We start from the raw sequence: 19,111 nt of genomic DNA, 5'->3' as shown, positions 1-19,111 counted from the left end.
CCCTGGGTTTTTTTTCTCTTCCTTTTTTCCCCACCCTAGTCCCTAGGCAATCCTATGGCTTCAGAAGTGGCAACAGCAGTGGCAGCACAGGTGCCTAAATCTCTGACCAAGAGCCTGAGGGAATCCTGATTGCTTTTGTTTTTCTCTTTATTCTCTCACCACTTGGCCCCGGAGACAGAACCTCACCTGGTCAGGTACCTGCTAGAACAAAATATTAACATTCTCCATAGAGTTTAAGGAAGATTCAGAGTCTCCACGACGTAATATGCAAAATGTCAGGGATACCACCCATAATTACTCCACATGTGAAGAACCAGGAAAATCCCAAAGACTTGCACGGAAAAAGGTAGTTAACAGATGCCAACCCTAGATGACTCAGATGTTGGAATTATCAGATAAAGATTTTAAAACAGATAGTAACATCATGCTCTAAGAAGTAAGTGTGAACGTTCTTGAAACAAATCTAATATAGACAGTCTCCACAGAGAAATAGAAGATATAGAAAAGAACAGAACAGAAATGTTAGAATTAAAAAATCCAATAACTAAAATTTTAAAACTCACTGGTTGGGCTTAATAGCAGATGGAGATGGCAAAGAAAAGAGTGCATTGAAAATAGATCACTAGAAATAATCCAGTTTGAGCAACAGAGAGAAAAAAAGAGTAGGAGGAAAAGAAACCAAGCAGAGCCTTAGGGACCTATGGGACAAAATCAAAACATTTGTATCATCACACTCCCAGAAGGAGATCATAAAGAATGTGATGCAGGGGCTTCCCTGGTAGCGCAGTGGTTCAGAGTCCGCCTGCTGATGCAGGGGACACGGGTTCGTGCCCCGGTCCGGGAAGATCCCACGTGCCGCAGAGCGGCTGCACCCGTGAGCCATGGCCGCTGAGTCTGCGCGTCCGGAGCCTGTGCTCCACAACGGGAGAGGCCCGTGTACCGCGAAAAAAAAAAAAAAATGTGATGCAGAAAAAAATACTTGAAGAAATATGGCTAAAAACTCTAAATTTGGCAAAAGAAGTAAGCTTACAATTCAAGAGTCTCCGAGAACTCCAAACGAATAAACTCAAAAGAAATCATCACTCAGACACATCAAAATCGAACTGCTAAAAATCGAAGAAAGAAAATGTCTTGAAAGCAGCCGAGGAAAAAAATGACATACCATGCAAAGGGACAATTATTTGTATGATTGTGGATTTCTCATCAGAAACCATGGAGATGGAAAGGAAGCAGAACAATTTTTTTTTTTTTTTTTTTTTGCCACACCACGGGGCATGCGGAACTTCCCCGACCAGGGATCAAATGTGCACCCCCTGCAGTGGAAGTGGGAGTCTTAAGCACTGGACCACTAGGGAAGCCCCAGCAGAACAATATTTTTTAAGTGCTGAAAGAAAAGAACTGTCAACCTACAACTCTATTTCCAGTGAAAATAACTTCAGGAATGAAGAAAAAATAAAGACTTTCTTATTTCATAAATTTATTTTATTTATTTTTATTTTTGGCTGTATTGGGTCTTTGTTGCTGCACATGGGCTTTTCTGTAGTTGCGGCGAGCGGGGGCTACTCTTTGTTGTGGTGTGCGGACTTCTCGTTGCAGTGGCTCCTCTTGTTGCGGAGCATGGGCTCTAGGTGCACGGGCTTCAGTAGTTGTGGCACACGGGCTCAGTAGTTGTGGCTCGTGTGCTGTAGAGCGTAGGCTTAGTAGTTGTGGTGCACGGGCTTAGTTGTTCCACGGCATGTGGGATCTTCCCAGACCAGAGCTCGAACCCGTGTCCCCTGCATTGGCAGGCGGATTCTTAACCACTGTGCCACCAGGAAATTCCCGAAAAAATACTTTTTTTTTTTTTGGACATCAGCTCAGCTTTATTTATTTATTTATTTATTTATTTATCTTTGGCTGTGTTGGGTCTTCGTTTCTGTGCGAGGGCTTTCTCTAGTTGCAGTAAGTGGGGGACACTCTTCATCGCGGTGCGCGGGCCTCTCACTATCGTGGCTTCTCTTGTTGCGTAGCACAGGCTCCAGATGCGCAGGCTCAGTAGTTGTGGCTCACGGGCCTAGTTGCTCCGCAGCATGTGGGATACTCCCAGACCAGGGCTCGAACCCTTGTCCCCTGCATTGGCAGGCAGACTCTCAACCACTGCGCCACCAGGGAAGCCCCTAAAGACATTTTAAGATGAAAGAAAATAAGAGAATTAGTTGCTCTAACAGAAATACTAAAGAAAGTTCTTTGGGTTGAAGGGAATTGATACCAGAGGGAATCTTGGAGCTTTAGAAATGAAAGAAGAACAGAAATAATAAGTATCTGGATAAGTACAATAGGCTGTGTTTTCTTCTTAAGTTTTCTAAAATGTGTATGACAGTTTAAAGCAAAAGTTATAGTATTGTATAGTGGGGTTTTCAGCATATGTCAGTGTAATGCATTTGACAATTATAACATAAAAGGGAGAGGGTAAAAGAAATATGGAGGTAAATTTTTGCATTCTTCTTAAAATGGTAAAATACTATTTCTAAGTAGATTGTAAAAAGTTATGTATAGTTTAATCCCTAGCACTGAAAAAAGACTATACAGTGATATATGGTCAGAAACTCTAGAGATAAATTAAAATGGAATGTTAAAAATTACCCAAATAATCAAAAGATGTTTTGATTCAAAATATTCAAAAAAAGAGAGGAAAGGAGAGAGAGAGGAACAAACAACTGAGGTTCAAATAGAAACTAAATAATAAATCATAGACTTAAATCCAAATGTAATGATAATTACATTAAATGTTAATGATCTAAACACCAATTAAAAGCAGAGATTGTCAGAATGGATTAAAAAAAAGAAAACAAGCCCTAACTGTATGCTATGTCCAAGAAACCCCCTTTAAATATAATGGTATAGGTAAGTTAAAAAGCAAAAAGGGGTAAAAAGATATACCATGCCAACACTAAGTAAAAGAAAGCTGGAGGGGGGCTTCCCTGGTGGCGCAGTGGTTGAGAGTCCGCCTGCTGATGCAGGGGACACGAGTTCTTGCCCCGGTCCGGGAAGATCCCACATGCCGGAGAGCGGCTGGGCCCGTGAGCCATGGCCGCTGAGCCTGTGCGTCTGGAGCCTGTGCTCCGCAACGGGAGAGGCCACGACAGTGAGAGGCCCGTGTAACGCAAAAAAAAAAAAAAAAAAAAAACAAAGCAAGCTAGAGTGGCTATATTAATATCAAGCAAAGTAGACTTCAGAGCAAAGGAAATTAGCAGGGATAGAGAGGGACACAACGTGATAAAAGGGTCAACTCACTAAAAAAACATAACAATTCTAAATGGGTACACACCCAGCAATAGAGCTGCAAAATATAGGAAGCAAACTTTGATAGAACTGAAAGGAGAAAAGGTCAAATCCACAATTATTGTTGGAGACTCAACAGTCTTCGTTTAGTTAATAGATAGAACTAGAGGTAGAAAATCAGCAAGGATATTGAACTGAAACCATCAACCAACTGCATCTGGTTGACATTTATAGCATCCTCTCCCTAACAACATCAGAACATATGTTCCTTTCGAGTACACAGTCAAACATTCCAAGATAGACCATATTCTGGGTCATAAAACAAACCTTAGCAAGTCTAAAATAATTAAAATCCTAGAAAGTATATTCTCTGACCATAATGGAATTAAGCTAGAAATAAATAATCAAAATATAAGTGGAAAATACCCAAATGCTTGGAAATTAAACAGCATACTTCTAAATAATCCATGGGTCTAAGAGGAAGTCTTCAGGGAAATTAGAAAATATTTTCCGATGAACAAAAATGAAAAGACAGCAAATCAAAATTTGTGGGATGGAGCTAAAGCAAGGCTTACAGGAAATTTTATAGCATTAAATTATTATGCTAGAAAAGAAGAAAGGTCTCAAATCCTAATTTAAGCTTCCCAACCCTCAAGAAACTAGAAAAAGATGAGCAAAATAAACCCAAAGCAAGCAGAAGTTAAGAAATAATAAAAAGTAGAAATCAATGAAATTGAGAAAGGAGAACAGTAGAGAGAAATCAATTAAACCAAAAGCTGATTCTTTGTAGAGATTAATGAAATTGGTAAATGTCTAGACATACTGACAAAGAAAAAAGGAAAGAATACACGTAGGAGGATGTCACTAAAAAACCCACAGGGCTTCCCTGGTGGCGCAGTGGTTGAGGGTCCGCCTGCCGATGCAGGAGACACGGGTTCATGGCCCGGTCCGGGAAGATCCCACATGCCGCAGAGTGGCTGGGCCCATAAGCCATGGCTGCTGAGCCTGCGTGTCTGGAGCCTGTGCTCCGCAACGGGAGAGGCCATAGCAGTAAGAGGCCCGTGTACCACAAAAAAAAAAAAAAAAAAAAAAAACAAACAAAAAAACCCCACAGACATTAAAGGGTAATGCAAAATATAAATAACTGTACATATAAATTGGACAACTTAGATAAAATGAACCAATTCTTTGAAAGCCACAAACTACCAACACCTATCCAAGAAGAAAGAGATAATGTAAATATATAATCCTACATTTTAAAGAACTTGAATTTGTACTTAAAAACATTCCATTAAAGAAAACCCTAGCCCAGATGATGGCACTAGTAAATACTATGAACCAGCTGAAGTGGTATTGCCATACAGCAATACAGTCAGTGTGGCTTATGACTCACATGGCTTGCTAGCTTTGCAGTTATAATTCTTTACAGATATTTTTAAGTATTTTATATTATTATACTTTATTTTATATTATTATACTATATTTTATATTATATTATTATATTATTAAGTATTTTAAGTATTCGGAATTCACATTTCAATTTTTGCCCATAAAATGAGACTATCCTACCAAACATTCGAAGAAGAAATAACATCCGTTTTATGTGATATTTTTTAGAAAATAGAAAGGTAGGGGGGACTTGAGGACATGGGCAGGGGGAAGGGTAAGCTGGGATGAAGTGAGAGAGAGGCATGGACATATATACACTACCAAATGTAAAATAGATAGCTAATGGGAAGCAGCCACATAGCACAGGGAGATCAGCTCGGTGCTTTGTGTCCACCTAGAGGGGTGAGATAGGGAGGGTGGGAGGAGACGCAAGAGGGAGGAGATACGGGGATATATGTATATGTATAACTGATTCACTTTGTTATAAAGCAGAAACTAGCGCACCATTGTAAAGCAATTATACTCCAGTAAAGATGTTAAAAAAAAAAAACAGTAAAAAAAAAAAAGGTAGGGGGAAATGGTTCTCAAGTCGTTTTATGAGGCCAGCATTACCCCAATACCAAACCCAGCAAAGATGGCACCAAAAAATATCCCTCACTAACAGGGACACCAAAATTCTCAACAAATTATAAGCAGATTGAATCCAACAATATGTAAAAAGGAAAATGTAATATACCAAGTGGGGTTTCCAGATATATGACTGATATTTGAAAATATTTGAAAATCAGTTAATGTGATTCATCACATTAACAGACTAAAAAAAGAAAGCTGTACAATCTTACCTGTTGATGCAGAAAAAGCATTTAATAAAATTCAGCATCCCTTTGTGATTAAAGAAAAAAGAAAAACCTTAGCAAACTAGGAATAGAAGGGACTTCCTTAATCCGATAAAGAGTATCTATTGAAAAGCCACAGTTAACATCATCTTTAATGATGAGAGATTGAATGCTTTTGCCTGAAAATCAGAAACAAGGCTAGGATGTCCACTGTCACCACTTCTATTCAACATTGCACTGGAAATCCTAATCAGTGCCATAAGGCAAGAAAACCAAATAAAAGGCACACTGATTAAAAAGGAAGAAATACAACTGCCTGTATTCATAATGAAATGATTTCCATGTAGAAAATCCCAAGGAATCTATAATAAAGTTTCTAGAACTAATGAATGAGTTTAGCAAGGTTGCAGGATGCAAGATGAACAACCCAAAATGAATCATATTTCTGTAGACTAACAGTGGGCAATTAGAACCTGAAACTAGAAAAATAATAACATTTATAATAGCTTCAAAGTAAATACTTAGGTATAAATCTAACAAAATATATGTGGAATCTATATGCCAAAAATTACAAAATGCTGATGAAGGAAATCAAGGAAAGCCTGAAAAAGGGTTTCTACTATGTTTATGGATTGAAATACTCAATATAGTTAACATGACGATTCTCCACAAATTAATTTGTAAATTTAATGCAATTAAAGGATTTGCTTATTGACATGGACATCCTGGTTCTAAATTTTACATGGAAAAACAAAGGAACTAGAATAGCCAAGACAGTTTTGCAAAAGAACAGTAGTAACATAGGAGGAATCACACCACCCAATTTTAAGACTTGCTGTAAAGCTCTGCTGTACTCAAGACAGTGGTTATGGTGAAGAGGTGGACATACAGATCAATGAAACTGTATAGAGAATCCAGAAATAGACGCACACAAATACATTCAATTGACTTTTTTTTTTCTTTCTTTTTTTTTTGTGGTACACGGGCCTCTCACTGCTGTGGCCTCTCCCGTTGTGCAGCACAGGCTCCGGACGCACAGCCTTAGCGGCCATGGCTCATGGGCCCAGCCACTCCGCGGCATGTGGGATCTTCCCGAACCGGGGCACGAACCCGTGTCCCCTGCATCGGCAGGCAGACTCTCAACCACTGCGCCACCAGGGAAGCCCCATTCAATTGACTTTTGACAAAAGTTGCAAAGGCAGTTCAATTAAGAAAGGACAGTACAGTATATGGTGTTGGAACAACTGAATATCCATGTGCAGAAAAACGAGCTTCAACCTAAACCTCACATCTTGTATAAAAACTGAGGGGACTTTCCTGATAGTCCAGTGGTAAAGAATCCGCCTTCCAATGCAGGGGACATGGGTTCGATCCCTGGTCAGGGAACTAGGTTCCTACATGCCAGGGCAGCTAAGCCCGCATGCCACAACTACTGAGCGCGCATGCCTCAACTAGAGAGCTCGTGTGCCACAAACTACAGAGCCCACACGCTCTGGAACCCGCACACCACAACTACAGAGCCCATGTGCCCTGGAACCTGTGCGCCACAACTGGAGAAGAGAAAACCCGCACACCACAACTAGAGAGAAGCCCACATGCTGCAACAAAAGATCCCGCATGTCTTAACAAAGATCCTGCGTGCCGCAACTAAGACTCGATGCAGCCAATAAATAAACAAATAAAATGTTTTTTAAAAAACTAACTGAAAATGGATCATAGATGTAAATGTAAAACCTAAAACTTTAATACTTCTAGAAGAAAACAGAAAATCTTAGTGGTCTTGGATTATATAAAGTACTTAAATGTAACACCAAAAGCACAATCCGTAGAAGAAAATATTGATAAGCTGGCCTTTGTCAAAATTTTAAGCTTTTTTTCTGCAAAAACTATAGTTAAGGGCTTTCCTGGTGGCGTAGTGGTTGAGAGTCCGCCTGCCGATGCAGGGGACACGGGTTCGTGCCCCGGTCCGGGAAGATCCCACATGCTGCGGAGCGGCTGGGCCCGTGAGCCATGGCCGCTGAGCCTGCGCATCCAGAGCCTGTGTTCCGCAATGGGAGAGGCCACAACAGTGAGAGGCCCACATACCGCAAAAAAAAAAACAAAAACAAAAAACCCAGTGTGATACCACTAAGTACCTATTAGAATGACCAAAATAAAACAAAACTCAAAACAACACTAGTGCCGGGGAAGGTGTGGAACAATGGTAACTCTCATACGTTGCAGTTAGAAAAGTGATAGAGCTACCCTGGAAAAAAGTCTAGCAGTTTCTTACCAAGTTAAACATGCATTTACCTATAACCCAGAAGTCCTAGGTATTTATGCAAGAGAAGTAAAGACTTATGTTTACACAAAAACCTGTATGTGAATGCTCATAGTGGCTTTACTCATTGACACATGATCAGTGTCCTCCACAAGCTTGATTAGGACTCAGTCAGCATTATAGGAGACAGAGCACGTGCCTGGACCTGCCCAGACCACCTGGGCCAGCCCTGACTGTTTTATGCTAATTGATTAATTTGAAGGTAAGCCACTAAAGCTCAAGGAAGCCCCACCATCCCACATGGGAGAGCAGATGGAAGCCTGCTCCAAGCTACTTCAGCTCCCTAAATGTCCTTTCCATGGCTGAAGATCATTAGTTATACTGGGGACAGACAGCGTAAGGATTAGGGTGAGCATTGGCTTTCCACTTAATGACGTTGGGACCTTTGTACCAGAAGAAAATAAGGAAATGATCCTTGCTACTGGCCAGATTTTGAGAAGTTGTAGTCAATCTGGCAACTTCTGTTTCTCCCACATAGATCATAATTATGGGAAGATACTAATTGCAAAACATAAATTGAGAAAATAATGATGATATTCCTTTACGGATCTTATCAATATTTATATGAACAAAACTTTGACTTGGTTTCTGTTTCAGATCACAAAAATGGACAGCACTTTATAATACCTCAAATGGCAGACAGGTAAGGCCATTGAAATACCAATCAATATTATCTGTCACTAGTATTTCCTTGGTTGTATAGTGTTTAAGTGTATTATATTTTGTGTTTAACAAAGCCCATACATTTTTCTCTTTTATGGCTATGCAATTTGGAAATAAGATGGCTGTAAGTAAACCACCATATAAAACTTAAGTTTGAAAAAGCACAAGTAAGAAATTTGCTAATCCAATTGGAGTTAGAGATACTGTCACAGTTTTAGCTAGTTGTGACAGTATATTGTGTCTCTGGATATATCACAGAATATTTCTATGTTATAAGAGTGTAGCCTTTGTCTATGACAGGGATCAGCAAATTTTGTTGTTCTTAAGGGCTAGATAGTAAGTATTTTAGGCTTTTTGGGCCATACAGCCTCTGCCACAACTACTCAACTTTACCAGTTGTAAATGAAAGCATCCATGGACACTATGTAAATGAAGGGCATGTCTGTTCCAATAAAATTTTATTTCTGGATACTAAAATTTTAATTTCATATAATTTTCACATATTATGAAGTATCATTTGTTGGGGTTTTTTTTCCAACCACTTAAAAATGTAAAAACTATGCTTAGCTCATAGGCCGAACAAAATGTGGGTTATAATCTGTTGCCCCTGGTCTGTAAGGTCAGATGAGTTCACGGCTGCAGAAATGAACTTTAAACCCTGATTTAGCCAATAAACTTTGCATAAGTACTGGCAAGAGTTTATGAAATGGTTAATTGCTATTCCATATGTAATCTTACCATTCTGTTTTTTAACATTCTGCCCTTTTTGTATTTTCCTCTGCATGCTTTTTTTAACACTTTAAAAATTACGACTTCTCACATAAAGGGCCTGGGGACTAACCTGGCAATAATTTTGCCTTTTGGCTAGTAGGTGATTATTTTTCGGTTTACCACTTTGCATGATTATGGTATTTCTAGGAGATACTTTCACTAAGTTCTGTTCAGTTTCCTCACTGACGATTGGGCTGTAGAATTTTGGCCTCTGACCTTGTCCATGAACTGTAATTAATATCTTAATCCCTTGGCTATCTTAATCTTCTACAGAGCTCATGAAAATGGTTTTATTTATTTGCTTATTAGTTTTGTACACTTTCTTAGCAGCCTGGATTTGTCTGAATTGGCAAAAGCTGCTAAGAAGAAACTTCAGTCTGTGAGTATCTCTCTTTCCTAGTGAACTCCTGTATGGAAAACCATGTGTCCTGCTAATACCTGTTCTTAGCCCATTACCTAGTACATCAAATGACTTTGTTTCATGCTCTCAGATGTTAAATCAGAAGCAGACCATCGAGTATGTAGCAAAGAAGAATGAAAGTACTAGTAAGTTTAGTATATCCAGTTTATTGGCTTGGCTTCAAATAATGGCATTTTTCTCTGTCATTTTAAAAGTGAAGACTGTGCCTTTGACATTAGGAAGTTGTTTCTCCCCGTAAGAGTTCCCTAGTTTCTCTCAATGTACATGAATAAATGGGACACACTTCTTGGGATTACTTCCTGTAGCCTCATAGGATGCTAGAGAATGATAAGAGCTGAAACTGGAATGGTGAGTACTGTAGATTGACTAGCTGCTATTTGGGATCCAGCCACCGCTAACTGTCGTGCGTGTCCCACGCCATTCATCAGAGTTTTGTAAATGTAGGCTTCTAACTGCTGGTTCTGCCTCAACTATGTGCTCAGAGTTTGCCCAGTTCTGCAGGTCACAAGCTCACTTTAGTCTCTGTGTTTCTCTTCAGCCTGCCCATTTCAGCCTTAGTCAGGACCCCGAGAAATCTACTCCTCTGGGAACAGTTTCTCTCTGTTTAGTCCCCACTAATGAAGCCTCGCCCAGTGCTTCCCCAGCCGTTTTAACCACCAGATTACCCGCCTCAGCTGTTCTCATTGCTCTCAAGATCAGAACCAAGATTCTTAACTTCTTTTCGTAGCCTTTATGGGCGTCATCCCACTCTCACCCTTCAGTTCTTGCCCTGCTTCCCAACTGGTTCCCACGGTGTTGGTATGGGTGTGGGTGTGGGTGTGGGTGTGGGTGTGGGTGTGGGTGTGGGTGTGGGTGTGGGTGGGTGCGTGCGTTTAAATATTTCTTTAAGGGTTAGCACCCTCGGAGGCCACCTTCAAGTCCTCTTTCAGGAATCCTCTTTTGCCTGCTGTGCTTTCCCAGCTACCCTCCCTTTCATCATTCAAGTAGCTGAAATCTGACCCCCTTCACAGTGTAGGTAGGAGTTTTCCCAAAGCCTAACTCTGAACTTGCAACTCCCCTAATTTATGTCTTACTCTTCATTCCCCTTTTCATAGAAGACTCTTTACTAGAATTTCATATAATATTAAGTACTAAATATTATATTAAATGAATTTCTCATTACTAGCATTTAACTGTAATATGAAATAAATGTATTTTATGCAATTTGGTGTCTCTGTGTTCTCTATCTGCAGTTTTGTGTGTATGTGTTTTTATTGCCTTTCTTAAATTAAGGAGGTCATATAGTAAGATGATTAGGATGATAAGCTTTGGAGTCAGCAGTGAATATTCTGTGATTTCCTTTTAATTACTTAACAGTATGTAAGCCAATTTTTATTTTAAATAATTCAAACATGGATAAAATCCAAGCTCCCCTTGACTGTCCTATTCTACATTTGCTAGGCTGAAAGCTGGGGTTATGTCTGTAATATCTCTAGCGTGTGGCAGGCACTAGATAAACATCTGGGACAAAGTTGAGCATAGTTCTCAAGAACTTGGGCTGTGGGTCAGACTGGTCAGGTGTGGATCTCGGCTCTGACGAGCTCCTTCACCTCTGTGTACCTCGGTGTCCTCTCCTAGAAAGGGAGATGGTGATCCAGCAGAGGCAGCAAGTCAGAGCTGCCCAGTGAGTGTGAGCTGCCCCCACGCTGTGGTCTCCGCCTCCTATCAGTGCCAATTCAGTGTTTATCCCACAATATCTCCCTCTCTCCCTCCCTCCCTCCCTCCCTCCCTCTTTCCTTCCTCCCTCCCTAGTGAAAAGCTGGGAGAAATATAAGACCACTAATGTATTCCTTGAATTAGTAAAGTAAATATTAACATTTTAAGAGAAACTTGCATCCCAGGTCCATCACTTCTTGGCTTTGTGACTTTAGGTAAGCTAACTTCTGTGCCTTGATATCCTTCTCTGTAAAGTGGTATAATAGTAGTTCCTGTCTTCAGAGAGGTGTTGTATTTACAATGATGATGGTATTAGCAAGGCTCCTGGGATGTAAGCCCGCAACAGTGTTGCTGCTGTAGTTATTAGTAATAATAACATTAGCTTGTAGCCCCTTAGAGGAAACAGATTGGGTGTTTATGGTACAAGTTCAGTTTCCCAATCCTTCATCACCTTATCCAGCAAAAGGCTCTCAGAGTTTATTTTTAAATGTAAATGTAATGTAACCACACTAGATAAAATTTGGAAAATAGAGAAGGGGAATCATCCTCATTTACTATATTCTTAATGGGTTCACGCTCAATATTTTGGTATATTTTTTCTCATTCTTGTTTCCGATGCCTACCTTTTTTTTTTTTAACTGAAGCATAATTATAGAATTTTATATCCTGCTTTTGTCACCTAACAATGTATTGTACCCATTTTAACGAGTTCAGTGAGGTGTGTGCAGCCAGCTTTAAATTCTGCATGAAGTACCTTCTGGTCAGTGTATGAATGGATATTTACTGGGTCCCATCTTGGTGCCGGGTACTGTGTGGGGATGTAGGGAACAGTAGAGGATGGAACAAATTCAGCATCTTCCCTCACAGAGTGGGGAAGCAGTCAACTCGGAAGTAACAGCCACCGAGCGGCAGGGTTTCATGAGGCAAAAAGTGCAGAAAGAGCTAGAGCCAGCCTGTTAGGGGCTTAGCCTCCTCTGGGTTGAGGAAGACCCAGTTGCTGCCAGGAGGTCACCCCAGTCTGTGGGGATTGTTTTGTTGGGACACTGCACAATGTACTGATTAGACGGGCTGTCCTTGGTAGGGGACGCTTAGGTAGTTTTGTAGGGGTTTGGGGGACCTCTACTGAGGAAGACAGCAGAGAGACTTAACCGAGGTCTGGGTGGTATTTTCCTTCAGTGGCACTTTTTATCCTCTCGAAATGGTGTGTTTTGACTTCTTTATCCTACCAAGGGTTTCAGATCCCATATACTGGGGGCAGAGCGGGTACTGGCAAACATTCTCAAAAGAGCAGAAGAGACTTTAAAAAGGTGATGTCACACGAAGAGCGGAGAACTGGACCCTGCCTTTGAGATAGGCACTTTAGATGCCTCTTGCTTCCCTTATGGCACAGCCCTATCTGCATATCAGGAGGGAGGCTGCTGTGGGTGGCAGGTATTTCTAGAGGATCTGTACTATTTTGGAAATGTTACTGTCTGTTTAATAATGGTGGGCATTTACTAAGTAAGCACTGGCTTTGCATAAGACGTTGGAGGTAGAAGGGTGAATACGTCGCAGTCCCCACTCATCTTCCTAGTGTTAATCCTTGTCCCTTGTGTTCCTGATATTTTTTTACTTTCAGCTAAGTAATCATTTGTTTGAAGAACTTGCCATGGATGTGTACGATGAAGTTGACAGGCGAGAGACTGATGCAGGTGACTTAACATGTGGCTTTATCTACTAAGCTTCTGTTATCAGTAGGCAGCAACAAGCTGCCAGCCTCAGTGTTTTGCCCAATTTTTACTGTCCTGATAACACGTGTGTCAACATTGACTCTCGTGTATGCTGGCTTCAGAGTGTGCTGTCCCTAGTCTACCTAGTAATGCGAGAGCCGCGGCTCTTAGAGGAGCAGTGGTGCCCGTGGTGATGAGATTCTATCTCTGGCTCTTTCCTCTGGCTAGTCTGGCTTGCCACGCAAAATCACAGCACCCTGGTGACCGAGACAACCGTCGTCCCCTTCCTTCCAGTCAATCCCGAGTATTCATCGACACGGAACCAGGCAAGTGGCCAAGTCCAAAAACTCACTAGTAGTGATATTTGGGGAATGGCTGATATCATGGCATTTTATTTTCCCAGGACAGGTATGTAAGATTTTTTGATTGATTAAAATGTTAATATCCTTTACACACACACCCTCACAAGTTGATAAGAAAAGCAATAGAAGTTAATAGATGACTGGGAAAGAATATAAAACAATTCACAAAAGAAATACAAATGGCTGGAATTCCCTCACGGTCCAGTGGTTAGGACTCCGCACTTTCACTGCTGATGGCACAGGTTCAATCCCTGGTTGGGGAACTAAGATTCCACAAGTACAAGGGCAAAAAAAGAAAGAAAGAAAGTAAGAAATAATAAATGGCTTTCAAATGTGAAGAAATGTTTAATCTCATTAGTAATCAAAGAAAGTAACCTGAAGGCATTAATGCAAGTTTTATCAATCAACTTAATAAAGTATCAATACATACTAAAGGATACTCCAGACTGGTAAGGATGTGGCAAGATGGGCTTTCTCATGCTACAGATAAGAGTTTAAATTGCTGCAGACCTCAGAAAAGCAATCTGTTAACTGGTTTCAGAGGCCTCAAGATTAACTGCATCCTTCCACATAGGAATTCCTCATCTGGGAATATGTTCTAATAAACTAAAAATACAAAGCTTTATGCACATTTTCATCGAAGCACTGTATGTAATAACAGAGCACTGAAAAGAGCCTAACCATCCACCAAGAGCAGTGAAACTGAGTAAATTATGAAGCTCTTTTCATTTTTATTGATTACTGGTTATATATAATGATATAATGAGTCCCGGCATCTAGACTATAACTTTATGTTGAAATTTTAAAATTTGTCCCTTCAAATTAATTTTTGATTAGTAGGCCTACTTCAAAACTGAATTGATATTAGAAAGAAAGCATTAAGAGAGCCATTTTGTTTTGGTTCACAAAAATAGATACGCATTGTGAGAACTTAAATGTTATATTGTTCTATTATGTAAATGGTTTTAAACTGTTCACAAGGAAAATGTTAAATTTGATTCAGTTATGGCTGTGATTGATGATACTTTGAGCATGCTGGAAGGTCTTTGCCGAAGTCTAACAGTAGTCTGACTAGTTTTATGTGAATATGTGTATATTTTTACATCTGGGACTCTTTCCAATTATTTTCTCACCCTCAGGGCAGACAGAAACTAGCTCGGTTTAACGCCCATGAGTTTGCCACTCTGGTTATCGACATTCTCAGTGATGCCAAGAGGAGACAGCAAGGTAGTCCTCTCTCTAGTTCAAAAGGTAACTGTTTCAGACCTCTAAATGTTTGCTTCTTTGGCCTTAAAACTTCGCACGAGTGTTAAAGTTATAAAAATAATTAAAGCAGTCATTGACACCACAGCTTAGTTAAAGCCCTGTAAGTTTTATTGGTGCTATGTTGTGACAACAAGTTTCTCTCTTTGAGTCCTGGTGAATTATAAATATTTCAGCGCTATTAACTGTGATTCAGATTTATCTTATATATGATTTTTTACCTCTTGGGTCACCTGTCTTCCCTAAAAAATTGCATTGTGAAATTAACTCAAAAGTCTGACTTAGATCTTGTTAAAGGACATAAGAAACTAAACCCTCTTGACTGAAATTCCAGCTAACCTGCTGTTGTTTACCTACAAGACTGAGTTCTCCATAATTAGAATTTGTCGCTATAAACTTTAGATGTCTACAGCAAGAGTTATTGGGGTTTAAAATTGTGAAGAGAGCACCAAGCACCTATTTCCGAGGTGCCCTTTGAGTCTTGTTCAGTAGCTCAGGGTCCTGTCTCCATGCTTGGGAACGTACTTCCTCCCCAGCCCTGATGCTGTATCTTTTTTGTTTTTTTCTAATTGTAGAAATAATACATTTTTAAATTGAAAAACATGTAAACAGGAAAAATACATACTGTAAAGATTCAGTTTTCAGTCAGCATCACACTCCCCAGAGATAGTAATCGTTAACTGACAGCGATTTGTTCTTCTTGATTTTACTTATTCAACCAGACATAAACAAGTTCTAAGAAACTTTATTAAATTTTGGTGAAGGTGCAGTGATAAGGGTCCTTTAAAGTCTCAAAATGTACAAATTCTTTGATTTGGTGTTTCCATTTCTAGGTGTTAATTGAGAGGAAATAGAGATGTTACATGTATGTTATATATAGCACTGGAAACATTAGAAACAAATAAGCAATAATAGAGCAATTGTTAGTTACATATTTGAATAGTGCACACTTTTTTTCAGAGACTATGTAATGACATAATATAAAGTAATAAATTAATTTTTTAAAAAGCTTTAGTATAATCCAAATTTTGTAAGGAAAACATTTATATACATATGTACAAGTGAATATATCACATGTAAATATAAATATACCACTAATCCCCATTACTCACGGATCTCGTATTTGCCAATTCACCTATTCATTAAAATTTGTTGCCTCAAAATCATACTGACAGCACGTTGATGGTAATTTGTGGCTGTATGCAACATGCTGAGAAATTTGAGTCACCCAAAATGCACGTTCCCAGCTGAGATTGAACAAGGCCATGCTCTGCCTTATTGCAACTCTTATACTGTAAACAGGTGTCCTTTTTGAGATTTATTTAGTGCCACAGTTTTCACACTTTTACCGTTTTTGTTGATGATTTCACTATTTGAAGTGGTCCCCAAGTAGAGTGCTGAAGAGCTGTGTAGGATTCCTAAATGCAAGAAGGTCGTGTTGTGCCTTGTGGAGAAAATACATGTGTTAGACTAGCTTCGTTCAGGCGTGAGTTATAGTGCTGTTGGCCATGAGTTCAATGTTAATAGATCAACAACATATATTAAAGATGTCTTTAAACAGAATCACATGTAAAATGAGGTTATACATTTATCAGTTGACAAAAATGTGATCAGAGGTTTGCAGGAACCTAACCCTGTGTTTCCAGTCAGAACAATGGTTTAGTATTTGCTAATTTGTTCTTCACAGCAACTTTATAGACCGTAACTGCTACAAATAATGAAATTGACTGTATGTATGTGTATATGCTTAGGAAAAAGACTGGAAGGAAATAGAACCACATGTATCAATAGCTATGAATGATTACTCTATCAGTTTCAATTTTTCTATATTGAATCTTTATCACTTCTATAATCTGATGGCACGTATATATATATATTTTTAATTTATTTATTTTATTTAATTATTTTTGGCTGCGTTGGGTCTTCGTTGCTGCGCACAGTCTTTCTCTGGTTGCAGCGAGCAGGGGCTGCTCTTCGTTGGGGTGTGCGGGCTTCTTATTGCAGTGGCTTCTCTTGTTGTGGAGCACGGGCTCTAGGCGCATGGGCTCAGTAGTTGTGGCACATGGGCTTCAGTAGTTGTGGCTTGCGGGATCTAGAGCACAGGCTCAGTAGTTGTGGTGCACAGGCTTAGTTGCTCCGAGGCTTGTGGGATCTTCCTGGAGCAGGGCTCCAACCCGTGTCCCCTGCATTGGCAGGCGGATTCTTAACCATTGCACCACCAGGGAAGCCCCGGCATGTATATTTTAAATATTAATTTTAAAAATTAAAATTCCTTTTAAGTAAACATAATTTATCACCAAGATATTATCCATCGAAATATCCAGAAACAATATTGGAAATTAGAGGTTTGCTTGAGTTGCCTGAAAGAAAGTGGAGAGACTTGGATAATTTGTGAAATCTTTCATTCAAAATGTCTTGGAGCCAATGGAGTCATCCCTGCTTCCCTATAGACCATACCTTCCTGGTGTGCCCACGTGTGTCCAATGGATCATTCTCCTCTTTCTCTCTCACTGGCATTCAGCTAACGAAAGGCTGATGTGCCTACTCTTTGATCACCTGGTTTCTAGGCTCCACTTTAAGAATTTCCTTTCTGTTTTGACTTGACATTACCTTGTAAACAAGGTACAATTATAACTGAATTGCAGTTAATCTTACATTAGTTACAGCTTTATTTTCATGATTTCGAGCTACACCCTGTTTCCTTGAATGATTACAAATTTGGGAACCTGTCCCCTTATCTGAGCAGCTTTTTCCTAAACCATCTAATTAATTTGCCCACATTTGGCAGGTCGCTCAGAGGAATGCTTAAATCTGTCTCTGGAGTTTTTAGTAGACTTTCTGTTCAGTTGATAACTTGCTGTTATCCCTTTTTGGTGTGAATATAACCCTGCTATTTCTGTCATTTTCTTCTAGTCTTTTAAATGGCTAGTTTTTTAGGAAAAAAGTTTTTTGCAAGCCTGAAGTAAAGTTTTTTGCTTCTATTGATAGACAATGTGGAGCTCATACTGAAAACAATCAGTAACCAGCACAGTGGTGAGAGTCAGGACAATGACCAGCCGGACTATGACAGTGTGGCATCAGATGAAGACACGGATCTGGACGCCACTGCGAGCAAGGCACACAGGCAGAAGGTGAGGTGGCACACCGCACACAGAAAGAGACTGTGTTTTCTTTTCAGATCTTTCCCTCTGAAAATTTGCCTGCTTTGTAAATCACTTGAGGGCTAGGCTTGTGAAAAGTGCTCTGGAAGTAGAGTCAGGTTTTCTACTAGCTTGGGCCAAGCAAAGGTCAATGAGGTAAATAGTTTTAAAATAGGGGGTCTGTTGTCCCTGAGTCAATTGTTGACTCACAGCCCTTCTGCAGTTTTGACTTTATAAAACCTGTGAGGAAGGACTGGTGGGTTTTATTCTTTAAACGAATGTTTACTTTCGTTGGGTAGTTATCCACACTTCCCTGGATAATATTCTCCTGAGTGAGGCCTAGTCCCTTTCCTCTATGAGGCCGTCACTGCCCGCCCAGGAGGAGAGAGAACTGCAGTACAGGGTCATAAACACAGACACAAGAGGGGGGTGGGGCGGTCAACAGAGACACAACTTGTCACTGAGGAGGAGTATCAGGGGAGGCTTTAACGTGTGCCTTGAAGAATGCCTGGGGAAAAAAAAAGAATGCCTGGGATGTGGGTGTGTGGAGAGGCTGGGGAGGGTGGGCTAGACAGAGAGGAAGTGAGACAGCGGAGTGGGGGGGGCGGGGGAATCTGGTCACGTGTGGAGTCAGCCTGAAAGGAGTGGGAGTCAGAGCTGCAGCAGAGGGCAGGGGTCACACCATATGCAGGGGCATGACGCCAGACCAAAGAGCCTGGACCTTGGCCAACAGTGCAGAGCCCAGGAAGCTTTTAGGCAGGGCAGGAGGGTGATGTCAGCCATGTTGGGTCCTCTGTTTTGGGAGGACTGTTCCAGTGGACCAGGGAGTGGAGGAAGGGAACCCAAGTAGGAGGTGCTGACGAGGTCCAAACAAGAGGTTACACACGTTTACCTCAGGGCCTTGTCTGGGAGGGTCTGGATGGAAGAACAGTTACTGTAGCAAAGTGTGAGCCCGAGGACAGGGCAGCAGGGGCCTGGCTGGTCTACCCACTGCTGAGTGTCCCAGACCTGGCCCACAGAGGAGCCCAGCAAACATTTGAGAATGGATGAACAGGAGGAAGATAAAAAAGGCAGGGCTTGGCAATAAGTTGGATATTTGAAGTGGGAAGGTAGACTTACTGGAGTTCTGTCCAGAGTTTTCCAGCTTACACAGCTGTGAGAACCAGTGGTGCCACTGGCAGATGCAGGGAATGTGGAGCGGGTAGCAGGAGTCACCTGTTCCATCTGAAACATCTCTGCCCGGTCTCCACAGAAGCGCTGGGTTCACTCGAGTGAAAGCCG

General features: G+C 40.7%; 1 protein-coding gene across 9 annotated transcripts in view; it reads left to right on the top strand.

The window, feature by feature from the left end:
- GIT2 (GIT ArfGAP 2) overlaps positions 1-19,111 on the top strand; it is a 47,106-nt gene that overhangs the window by 11,722 nt on the left and 16,273 nt on the right. For 7 of the 9 annotated variants that reach the window (XM_065890201.1, XM_065890199.1, XM_065890200.1 and 4 more), the window contains exons 8-13: positions 8,404-8,449; positions 9,568-9,619; positions 12,975-13,047; positions 13,294-13,391; positions 14,567-14,678; positions 17,679-17,821. In XM_065890201.1, coding sequence (XP_065746273.1) covers positions 8,404-8,449; positions 9,568-9,619; positions 12,975-13,047; positions 13,294-13,391; positions 14,567-14,678; positions 17,679-17,821 — 524 coding nt within the window. Of the gene's footprint in view, positions 1-8,403; positions 8,450-8,587; positions 8,594-9,567; positions 9,620-12,974; positions 13,048-13,293; positions 13,392-14,566; positions 14,679-17,678; positions 17,822-19,111 lie in introns of all 9 variants that reach the window. The other 2 variants (XM_065890195.1, XM_065890198.1) reach the window with 2 other exon arrangements.

This window comes from Phocoena phocoena, chromosome 13, assembly GCF_963924675.1.
Source record: "Phocoena phocoena chromosome 13, mPhoPho1.1, whole genome shotgun sequence".
Lineage (NCBI taxonomy): Eukaryota > Metazoa > Chordata > Mammalia > Artiodactyla > Phocoenidae > Phocoena > Phocoena phocoena.
The sequence above is the reverse complement of the archived record's forward strand: the minus strand, read 5'-3'. Positions and strand labels throughout refer to the sequence as shown.